General features: G+C 46.4%; 1 protein-coding gene across 1 annotated transcript; it reads left to right on the forward strand.

The window, feature by feature from the left end:
- The first annotated feature begins 5,999 nt into the window (after window positions 1-5,999).
- LOC144139099 (uncharacterized) lies at window positions 6,000-10,997 on the forward strand. The gene is made up of 2 exons (XM_077671572.1): window positions 6,000-6,240; window positions 9,537-10,997. Exons 1-2 carry the CDS (start codon window positions 6,123-6,125, stop codon window positions 9,743-9,745), a joined length of 327 nt encoding a protein of 108 aa, XP_077527698.1. The 5' UTR covers window positions 6,000-6,122; the 3' UTR covers window positions 9,746-10,997.
- Window positions 10,998-11,951: the final 954 nt, after the last annotated feature.

The following is an 11,951-nucleotide window of genomic DNA, read 5'->3' on the forward strand; positions in this document are numbered from 1 at the left end:
TTACGAATATCTGTGTAAGCTTCGTTTTTGTAAGTTCACTTTCCCACAATCTGGGTGACATAGTGAAGCCTAATCATGAAGGAAAAAATTGGCTCCAATCCACGCTCTGAAGGTGGCTGGGCAGCGAAGCTGTAAACGATACCCACAACGATTACTCATACAACATCACCTGAGTTCGCACACGTGGCTCTACAAAGAGCGACACCAGAGACTCTGGTCGCTGTTACCTGGAGTTCATGGGGGTGGCGTCCGCGTAACCGAGTGAGAGAAACGGAGCAGCAACGGAAGGAAGAAAACGGAGAGGAGCGTCTGGCGAAGGGTAACGGCCAAGAGGGCGGCACGCGCGACAAAGGCGTCATCGCTTTCACTGCCTCCCCCTCACTCTTGTTTCATGCGTCGCTGTCAAGGAGCGCCTTTCCCCTCCCCATACGCTGTTCTGTTCGCCGCTAATACAAACCACGTGAACGCCGTTATGATACATTATGCGGTTTGCACTTCACACGAGGGCTTCGAATGAGTGGTGGTAGAACCGCCGCTGTGCTTGTTGAGCACACCGCCTGTCTCCCCGTCTCCTTGTGTGGGCGTAGCTTAGTCGCTAAGACGACGGGCTGATCGACGCTCCGTTTCTGTATTCGGGTCCAGGTTCTATTCCTGGCGGTGCCAGTAATTTCTTTTATTTAGCGGGGAGTTTTGTGCTGACGCGGACACGAAATTTCTCTTGGTTGGTAGAGGTATGCTGCTTCGCAGTAAAAAAAAAGGCGGCAATGGGTGCAAACGCGGCGGTAGGAGACCTCCGAAGACAAGCGGACCCCGGACGCCAAGGTCGCGCCGTCGCGCTTGCCCGGCGCGACAGTGCGGTTTGAATGGGAGTTTGTCACAAACGGCTCCTCCAGTCATCCACCTTTTCAGAGTTGATGGCACTGAAATTTTTGCTTTATTTTGCTGTGTTCTGCAGACAATTGCATCTATAACAACATGACGATACGTCGTGGAAGCCATGTTGACATGGAGACGCCCTGCCAACGCTTGACGTGTGAACATGGTAGCAACGACATGTTGATGTTTCTTGGGTAAATATCTCTGCCCATTGCTAAGTACAAGTAATCGCAACTGACACATCCCTGAGAAAGTGGCTCATAGCGTGCAATGCAGAAACAGTTTTTGCGAGAAAGGGAACCAGAAAGAAAAAAAAGTCCAAGCAAGCAGCCTGCCTCCTTTCCTAGCGCCTATAGGTTTCAATTTCTTCGGTCAATGTTAAGCGTACGCACCTGTTATATGCGCTAGTGTAGACATCTTCCTAAAACCATACTACGCGTTTCAAATCTATACACCAAGCCATCGGCATTGGCATTTATGAGCAGTCCCCTGCAAGGGTAGGTGTCATGTGGGATTGTGTGGACATATGTCACAATCATCAACGGCGTGTGTGCGTGTGTGTTTTTTGCGTGGTTTTCTCCAGCTGTAGCTTGTAATAGCAGTAATCGTTTTAAAATAAAACAGGAGGACCCGTGGTCCGAGTAGGTTAAATGGGGGTTTAGGAGCGGGGTGAGAATTAATACAGACCAATTAATATAAGGTGCTACAGAGAGCTTTTTATTGGCACCGTGAATTGGTCTTTTTAAGTGCAATGCACTTCTTAAGCGACCCTGAACCTGCGTCCACCGGCGATGTCCGCGCACGTGGAGATGGGCGCGCGCAGCCTGGCCGCTGACATGGCACATACCCACGTGGGGGATTGGCCAAGAATCGGGCGTGAGAAGGGCTAATGCACCTGCTTAAAGGAGTACTGACACGAAATTTCAAAGCTGAGATCCGCTCTAGCAATCAAGTACAACGACAACACAAATAGGTGTCTGTGAATAAATGCATCTTTCTTTCTTTGTAGTTGTGTGTGTGTGTGTGATCTCTCTTTCGCGAACATTACCGAACCGCGCAAATTCAACTCGTGCATTCGCACTTTCACATTCTTCCCCTCGGGGAAATGCGGGGAATTTTTTTCACTCGTGGTTCTGCCTAGGGCGTCGTATCGAAAGATACAACACTGAATCACCATCCACAGTGGTTTAAATTAAAACCGTGATAGTTTTTTTAATGTTGGACGATGAAGCAGCCGCATAACGTGTGCATAGATCCTCGCAGTTACAACTCTGTATCATCTAAAAACCATGTCCTGCAGTTGTTACTGTTACCAACTCTGAAGTAAGATATGGGCTCGATGCCAGGAACTTACAAACATAGAAAAGAATGGTTTCTAAAATCAGCCTCCGCAATTAGGTCCACGAACGTGAAATGGGGATAGCCCATAACACCGCACACCCATGATGCCATATATCGATGAAGCGGGTTTTTCAAAAGTTCACCCATGAGAATACGAACACAAAGCTTTATCGTGTTATGAGGCATACCATAATGTATTTAGGTAAGAAAATGCCTTGACTCGCTTTAAGCTCTTGAAATTTACTACTATAAATTTTGACAACACATTTCAGGAATTTTAAAGATCTCCAGAACTAACGGTAAACAAATATATCTGGCTTAAAAACCCTTTGGCGAAACTCCTGAGTAGCGCTTAGACCTGTGAACATATAATTGTTTTTTTTTTCGCATTGCGATTGCGCACTTAAATGCATAAAAACTTTCAATAGTGAAACTTCGGCTAGTTCACCTTTGCTTAAGTTCGATACATCCTCAGCTTTCTTGCTCAAAATTCCAACCGCTCAGAAACAGTAACATCATTCCAGGAGAGTGATATTTCGCATAGAACGAGGGATCGATTCGCACATGAACACTGTAAAAATATTTCGCAGCACTCTGAATAATTTTTTGTTTAATTCATTATCAAACGTTACTGCCTATACATGTCAATGGGATAGTTTTTATGGCTGTGGAACCTAGCAGAGAAACACGCTTAACTTGAAACTGCACACAAAGCAAGTATTTTGCCCTCAATATTTGCTAAGTGAAAAGAGGTTGCACTACCCTGAATGGCACCTTGAAAAAACTGCGATAAACCGGAAAGAGTAGTCGCTCTACAACTGACCTAACAACCAGGAGGCCGTTTTTTTTTTTTTTTGAGCCAGGACAAAGTTTTCTTCAGCTGCGAAGTTTCTAAGAAAGCTGTACAGCTTTTCTTTGTAGCCGTACGGCTGCATTGAGTTGGATGTCAAATTCTCCTGCGAAAAAACTTACTCCACCTTAAAGATTTTCCCTAGATCTCGTCAATAAGCCGGAAAGCTGCACCTTCGATACTATTGCGAAAAATAGACAAAGCAGAAGCGTGAGCAGACTAATCCCAATTTCTACTTGTAAATTTCATAATTTTCCAAAATCCCGCTGCTTAAATAAATCAAAATTTGTTCAGATTTAAGTTATTTGGTTTGATACGCCGAAGCTACACGTCGGCTATGAGGCCCGCCGTAATGGATGGCTCCGGAACAATTTTCACCACCAGCGGACTTTTAACGTACGCTTGCGTTGTGTGCACCTGAGACATGTGAGGCATCTGTATGTATTTCACTGGCGTTTGCAGTACAGACAGGATTCCTCAGACAACACCCCTTTTTGTGCGTGTAATAGTGTCCGTAGATCGTCTACCGTAACGCCATCTTGTCTTCTCAACAAGGTGTAGGTTTGGGCAATTCGTAGTTCACACTAAGCGTTATCTGTGACCAAAAGACCAAGACCACGAAAAGATACATGACACAATGTTTTGTGTTTCGTGAATCTTTCTGTGGCCGTCGTCTTTTCTAAGCATTTACCGTGTAACTTGTGCTCTCATTTGGTGTTCGTTGACGTGATCAAGCTATCTTCGCACGCCCTCTTTATAATGCAGGTGCGGTGAGGCGAAAGTAGACCCTGCATGCAAGATGGTCACCGGAAAAGGCGTGTATCCCAAGTGCTGTCCGACGCCTCTGTGTCCAAAACTCGTCGGGAAATGATTTCCCGTCGTTGCCGTGGCGCTGTTCTTCATCAATCCAGCCTCCATATAAGTCTTCCATCCAAGTACCACCAACTAGAAATTGTCAACGCAAAAGAACCACCTACAAGTGTAAAAGCTCATTTTTTGTGTGTGTAACGTATAACCTATAAACCTTCGTCATCTTTGCATTTCTTTCCGCTCCTATAGAAAGGTTTCTGGGACGTAAAAAACGACACGCTGATGTATGCGTCATTGAGGCGCACCATATGTCGGGAGGTTCAACCAACGTTTCTAATAAATCAGAAACGTTAACCTCAACCATATCCCTTGTAAGCTGGTTTCGACGTTTCTTTGTTATGACATTCTCGTCAAAGGTAGACTTGCATGCCCCATTTCAGCCATAAAGTGCTTTAGTTAGGCGTAGGTAACCCTACGTAAAGGTTTAGCGTATGGAATTACTTTGCGTCGTTCGCACTTCGCATTCGACTTGCGCAATGTTCGTTTCCCCATTAGCTGTTTCAGCAAAATAGCGTGCGTATACAGGGACACACATCTGTGGCGAATTGGATGTTAAACATTTTCTGAAACGTGAAACGTGAAACCACTCAACGCTAGCACAAGGCTATAGATAATCACAGCGGCTGCCCTGTGATTATTCTTCTGTCTGTCCCGTCTTTCGCGCTGTGATTAGTATGAACACCTACCAACTCGCCCAACTTGCAACTGTCCTACAATGTAGTTGTGCCTTTTACGTGCACCACTTGGGTAGCGCGCAGCAACATGCATGTTTCTGCGCGCTAAACACCCCATGTGGTGTTTTCACGTGGTACTGTTTACCGCGGTCTAAAAGCTTCGCGAAGTTGCTTTGGCCAATGCGGAAATAAAACTGCGAGATAAACCGCAGCAACAATTGGTCGCTTCCCCGGCTGAAACGTTTGTTACGTAAACTCCCTCTCGCGTGTAGTCCTGAATACGTAGGGCAGACCTTTCGATGTACGAACGGGAATTTGCTGGAGCATCTTTTCGGATGCACGAAGTCGAAATACGGCGCACATCAGCGCACATTGCCATAATTGCGAATGCACGTCTGCATTTCATGGGACTGCCATGATAGGGAAACATGGAAATCAGTTCACAGGACAGATTGTTGAGGCTTCCGAAATTTCCCGCCTTTGTGAGCACGCGTGCGAAAGCATGCCAACCTGGAGTTTACCACCGAAATTTTGCAAGTGGCCTTTCGGCCACCGATACATGCTTCTGACTAACTCATACTCGCTCCTGTGTACCAGTTTTTGTTTTGCTGTGCGATCTGGGCGTGATCTGTGAAACATGTTAAAGGTGGTTTTTTTACGTGGAACTTGGTTTTCTTGCGCTTACACCTCCCTGTTTCCCCGATGCGTGCACGTTGTCGGTTTCTGCATGTGCAGGTCGCTTGCCGAATTAAACTCAAAAGTAACTCCTGTCCATGCCATTCTTTCGCCATCTGGGATACTGTGCTCTACACATTGTAAAACAACACACTACACATTTCTATACCTTATGGGTGCTGAATGGGGGTATTCAACATTGTCCGCCATTCTAGCACACTTTAAGCACCTAAATTTATATTCAGCACCTTAAAACATGAGGGTGCCACAAAATAATGGGTGTGAATAACATTTTAAAAGCTCATTCAAAAGCTAAAAGGGATTCTGCATGGTGTTTATATCTATAGGATCCAAGCATCTAGTCAGAAAACCAGTCAACGCCAGAGTAGGACGAAATAAGGCCAACGAGGGGGAAAAGCATGAATTGTGCCTGAAGGTATTGCATGTATCTATCGAAATTCTGCATGTTCCACTTCTCCTAAACCCATACACAGCACTGTCAAATAAATACGTGACACAGTACGCGTAAAAGCTTGGGCATACAGTCGCAATCAATGCGGTCGGTTTACTTCGCCGCGCTCTCGCACAGCGCTATCCGATAGCCCCCTCACGAACTCTTCACGTTTTATGACTCGCATCGAGCATACTTGCCTTTCGAAGCTTACAAAGGCAGTAGGGAAGGCGACAACGAAATGGTGTTTGTGTCGGCGTAAGCTAACAACGGGAGATAGGGCATTCGATACGCCCCACAGATAGGCAGTTATCGGAACGCCTGTTGTTTAATAGTCGGAAAAACACGCCAGCGCGACGTGTTGGAGAGACTTGTCAGCGCGCACATGTCGACGAGTATGGACGCTGCCATAGCTGTCGCCTGCGTCACGGCATCTTTGCTCACGGTGTGGTGCTTGTCGGAGTGCTACCTTCGCTACGTGTACGCCCACGTGGTCGTCGACGGTAAGTGGTATCCACTATACCTTCTCTCTTCTCGTTTCATTCTTCTATTTTCTTTTTTGTTTCGTTCTTTCTTCCTTTCTTTGTGCTTCCTCCCTTCCTTTCTTTCTTTCTTTCTTTCTTTCTTTCTTTCTTTCTTTCTTTCTTTCTTTCTTTCTTTCTTTCTTTCTGTCTGTCTGTCTGTCTGTCTGTCTGCATATCAAAACTATAGACGTAAACAATTAAGTGGAGGACGTTTCTTAGTTTCCAAAATTTAGCTGCCCCTATGTGGCAAGGTAACGTGAGATCAACAGTCATCGAGGACCACTGGAAGAAAAAATCGCAACTAGTGAAAGTGTTACACAATTTCTTTCAAAAATACATTAAAGTAATATGTGCCAGAAGGCTCAAAGCCCCAATCTCCGTCAGTGGCCAATATCCACGACCCCATGTCTGCCGAACCCCCTTTCCTAATCTTGCAGGCAGCTGCCGGCTACAATGCCAGGTCAAACCGGCCTTCTTATCATTGTATGTTCTGCAAACGGCACAGGAAAAGGGAAAGCGGTCACTGACACTCATCTACTCGTCAGTTCGCTGCCTAGTTTTGGAGGAACAGATGACAGGTCATCGCACCTCTTAAGGAAGGGGAACATGATTTTCACCCTTATTCCTCAGGTGGACACATAACTGCCCAAGCTAGTCGGCCTCTACCTTATCTAACCTTACGCAAACAGCAACACCTGTACATAAGGGCGCTCTCAATCGGGGTGCCAAAGGTAGCGCATGCTCATCGATTTATTTTGGGCGGCCAATCACAGCATTGGACGGTCTCGCCACGTTGAGAAAACTTGAACCCGTACAAGCTTCGTCGCGTCTGTCTTCTTTTTTTTTTTTAATCCGGCATTTTCTTCTTCTATTACGTCTACTCCTAGGCTACAACTATTCACTGTGTGACATTTCGGGTGAATATTTTGTCTCGGTTTTCAAAGCATACTCCGTAAAATTAGTGGGAATTTACGCAGCTATACCTGTGAATGCAGGGAAGTTTTTTACTTTTACCGCTCCTTTATACAACATCATATTCGTCATGTGCTACAATACATGTGCTACATGTGCTACATATTCGTCATGTGCTACAAGAGGAAGCACACGCACAGTCACCCAATAACTCATTCCCTTTGAGTTGTGCCTAACCTTCCAGCTATTTTTGTGTGCGGCACAAGCTACATGGTTTCGCTAAGGCAAGGGACGGATACGTCTCGTTGAGAGAAACGGCTGTACGGTGCCCCAAAACGTTAACGGAGCATGGGTTGAAGATTTTGAGGCGATTTCTCCGCATTGTTCCTAGCCAGCAACCTCTAAGTGACTTTTTCAAGAAAGCCATTCTGAAATACAATCTGGCCGCGCATATGCTATTTATTCTGACAGCCGCATAAAATAGCAATTATTCTAATTTCACGAAGCTGCGCTCAGTTTACTTTTTGGGGCATCTGTACGGGGTCCGGTGGTGAGCGAAATGGGCTAACAAAAATGCACTATCAATCACGTGCGGCGCCTCAAAAATAAAACACCGAGACAAAAAGCATATTTGAACATTACTAGGCAACGCCAGGGTATGCTAAGAGCTTCATCCAAGAGCGGAAAGGGCGGCGGCGGCAGCGGCCGACCTTGCCAGCAGGCGCCGCCGCCGACGCTTGCCAGCAGGCGGCGAAAGAACGCTGTGCGGCAGTTGCTTTCTTCGATAACACCTCTGGTTGAGGCGGTTTGATCCGGTTAGCTTGTCTTCGGCGATAGAATAGGGTTTAGCACGCCTAGCACAGCGCTAGATGTGTCACTGGTAAAGTGCTCGCGCTAAAAGAGGGGGGTGCCCATGAAGCTGCTGTCGTTGATTGATTGATTGATTGATTGATTGATTGATTGATTGATTGATTGATTGATTGATTGATTGATTGATTGATTGATTGATTGATTGATTGATTGATTGATTGATTGATTGATTGATTGATTGATTGATTGATTGTGGGGTTGGACGCGGCAAAACGAGGTGATTCCTGTAGAAGCATTGATCGAAACGCTTCACCCGCGAGAATATAAAGCTTTCGAATTGCTGCACGTAAGCAGTCTAGTAATCTTGAGTGTCTCTGCCGAGTTACAATATTATTCTGTTTTTCAATAAGATATTTTAGCTAAAGGTCACCGTTCGTTCTTTGTATTTCTTTGTCTCAAAACCCCGTCCTTGCGCTGTAATAGTAACGAACGGACAGTAATTCGCTTAGTTCGCCACACTTCGCAAATATAGACGTTATGTTTGCCGTCTTCACAAGTTCCCATACGACAAAAAATACGGTAACAACTCGTCCAAACCTACACACTATTAAAATAAACATTTAACCGGACTCGTGCATATCAGCCCTTACGTGTATCCACAGACCTTGATAAAATGAAACTCATCAGAGAGACACAAATAAATTGTGTAAGTAAAGCAGAGTATAAATTAAAATAAGGAGATCTAACTGTACACGCACGGAGCGCCACAAAACAAGCTTGAATATGATCCTTTCTTCCTCCATTTTTCTGCCGAAAAATAAACTAAACAAACTGCAACTCTGTTTTTATGGCCTACAACCACAATAAAAGAAGACTACCGCGCCTTAGTTAGTTACGCCTATGAGAACAAACTAACCCGTTTCAGTTTGTTTCCCGCCGATGACTATGCGAGACGCTGGCTTCGCGGAGTTCTGTATTCATTTCTTAAGGCACCTAAACTTTCGTCACAGATTAATCGCCGTCACAATAGGATAAAACGAGACACATACGCTATTTGTATGGAAAATTATACCACAAGCAGAGAGCAAGCTTACAGAACTGAGACAACAAAAAGAGTAAGGGTTCCGACCAGTTGGTAATCCATATCGCTAGACAGCCCAAAAACCTGTTTGTCTGTACCTGTCTTTGTCTGTGTCGGATTTCGCGCTGTGTAGCGATACGAGACAACAAGTTGTTCGTGGGTGTCATTTTTTTTCGTAATACAACGCTGCTCCAAATGAGTTCACACCGTAACAAAATCAACTCATGTTTTCTGAAAACTCATTTAAAAAACGGTTATCTTTGATAGGTGAATTAAAAACAAGCTTTTGTGAGTTACCAGCGCTGAATGGCCTGTGCATGACAATGCGGCTAATCAAACCAGTCATTCGAATCAACCTGCAGCATTATTCAATCGCTCAATAAATTTCCATTATTAGCTCTGTTGACGCCGAAATTTGCCGCACCCACTCGAAGTGCCTTAGACTGTTTTGTACATTCTGATCACTTTCCAGGAATGCTTCCCTTCGTGCAACCTCGACCGAGGCCGAGCAACTCGTACGGATCCCTTGACCCCTGCCAGGAAGTGACGCCCTCCTACAAAGGAAACGCCTCCATCAGCTTCGTGGAGTCCGCGGATTCCAAGCCGCCACCTTACGCACAGTGCGTCATCCAGGAGTCCGAGCCGCCACCTTCCTACGTGGAATGCCTACCGGAGGAGTGAACGAGAGTGGCGTCCAAGTCCGGCACGGACATCGCGCCTCGCACACCCACCACTAACGGAACTCCGGCAGAGTTCAAACCTCCCGCGCATGGCTCTATGTATGAGTCAACGGTGCGCGCGAAGCGGCTAAAGCTGTCAGATTGCGGATGTCTCAGATGAAAACGTCCGGCGCAAAGTCAGCGTTCGCACAGATTTGTAACTGGCGCACAATACGCTCTGTTGCTGCTGAATGAGCCTCGCTACCAATCCTCCACCGACAATCATCACATTGCCAACTGTACCCAAGTACGCAACACACAGCCATGACGCCGTGCAGTTGAATTATTAAAGTATACAGAAATTTACCTCTTACTATTGCCGGGTAAAGGTGACGTGAAGTGGTGTGAAGAAGAAAAAACAGCACCATTCCACTCAGTGAAGCTGAATAACCAGCGAGTCTTTTCAGCAGGTGACATAGAAGCGACACGGAGTGTAGGTTAATCTGGCGAGTTTGAACGCGGTTAAACCAAGTTTGTAGAGCGAGAGATATGTTTTCAAATAAAGAGTGCGTAGTGAACAGGCCCTCCACTGCACCTTAAGACAAAGCAGAGACGCTGCTCGGCACAGTCAGCGGTGTATAAACGCAAAGGCGCAGTGAACTTGATGCAGCGAGCACCTCCTTGTAGCGTTTTCTGGTGGCACGCGATCTTACTCTTTCCCCTATCCTTATCTCCGTACCCCTGCAACTAGAACGAACGAGCGATCAGAAGCTTTCACTGCGCAACCGCATAAGTCTCTGGACACCTCGGATCATATTCTGGCGCCACGCGCCCTCACTTATTCCCTCCAACCCTCCCCTTGGAACAAACAAAAAAATACACGCTTTCACTGCGCAACCGCACGAGGAGCTTGCTTGACCTTGCCTGAGCCTGTAGGTCAGATTGCCGCTACGAGGAACGACTGTTCTTTGGGGTTAGCCTCGAGTAATAAGCTTCGCTTTTAAAAAGCTGTGGTCTGACAGGTGTCCGCCCATACTGCCGCTGACTGCCTACCTGTGCTCTCTCGGACGATGGTTGAAGCCCCGTCCTGTTCGGCCAAATACACACCCCGCTGCAGCTTAACGGCACATCGTACACGACGTGGTTAGCACACTTCATGTAAAATGCTGCATTAGTTGTGTTGCGGAACACTTCAGGGGCCCGGCTGGTCGTCGTAGCTAACGCTTAACGTGGTATCACGCATCCAAACAAAGGCTTCGAAAAGGTCACAGCTTCCCCTGGGTGGGATCGAACCACCTGAGCCCGTCGCGTTACGAACCCAATGTCAATCCCATTAGGCCACAAAGGCAACCGTTTCAGATATGCAGTGTTGGGTTGGGGGACTTGCCGCTGCGCCTTTGCCACGGAGGCTGCCATTGTGAGGCCGCAAATAAGCACACAATAACGTAAAATAAGAGAAATTCATGGATTAACGTATTCATTAAACCAAAGTAATTAACATCAATACAGTGCCTCCGTATAGGCGTTTTCAGGGGCTGCGGAGCCCTCTGTTGACTACTTGCGGTATCAATGCCAGGCTGATACTGAAACCAGTCAAGAGAGAGAGCACCATAGCCCCCCCTGGCGAATCACTGCTCCGCACCTGTCAGCTTCCCCGTTGAGTGGAACCGCTTTAAGGTTTTGTAGCATTTTTGGGTAGCTTATAAGCCATCACAAGGCAAATATAAGCCAGATTTTCCGGGATAGAAAACACAATGCGCGCATTGTGTCTGGCTGCAACCTCCTTGACTTTGTGCAGAAGCCTGCGTATGTGCGGTACTACATGCGTTTTACTCTTTAAAGCGAAGCTTCATATGGTTGGGCAAAATAAAAATCGAGCGGTCCTGTGCACTCACAAAACTCCCCTGCCACAACCCCATGCGCATGCGAGAAAAACCAGGTTGCAAAGGAGTTCCAAGTAAGGACAGAGGAATTGCCTTGGTTTGTCTCTCTTGCATCTTACAATAGAGCTGCATCTTAAGATGCAGTGTATGACACCTACATCTTACCGGTACTCACCTGCGGGGCAGAAACTTTGAGGCTCACTGAAAGAGTTCAGCTTAAATTGAGGACGACTCAGCGAGCAATGAAGCATAAGATGACAGGTGCAACGTTAAGGGGCAAGAAGAGAGCGGGGTGGGTCAGGTAACAAACGCGTGTTCAGGACATATTAATGGAAATTAGGAAGA

This window comes from Haemaphysalis longicornis, unplaced genomic scaffold (genome assembly GCF_048455015.1).
Source record: "Haemaphysalis longicornis isolate Haplotype H1 unplaced genomic scaffold, Haemaphysalis longicornis Haplotype H1 scaffold_5, whole genome shotgun sequence".
NCBI lineage: Eukaryota > Metazoa > Arthropoda > Arachnida > Ixodida > Ixodidae > Haemaphysalis > Haemaphysalis longicornis.

What these genes read in the sequence shown, in the direction of transcription:
- LOC144139099 (XM_077671572.1), top strand. Translation starts at nt 6,123, where the DNA reads ATGTCGACGAGTATGGACGCTGCCATAGCTGTCGCCTGCGTCACGGCA. An exon ending in CGCCCACGTGGTCGTCGACG is followed by an intron (nt 6,241 to 9,536) that starts GTAAGTGGTATC and finishes ATCACTTTCCAG; the next exon opens with GAATGCTTCCCTTCGTGCAA.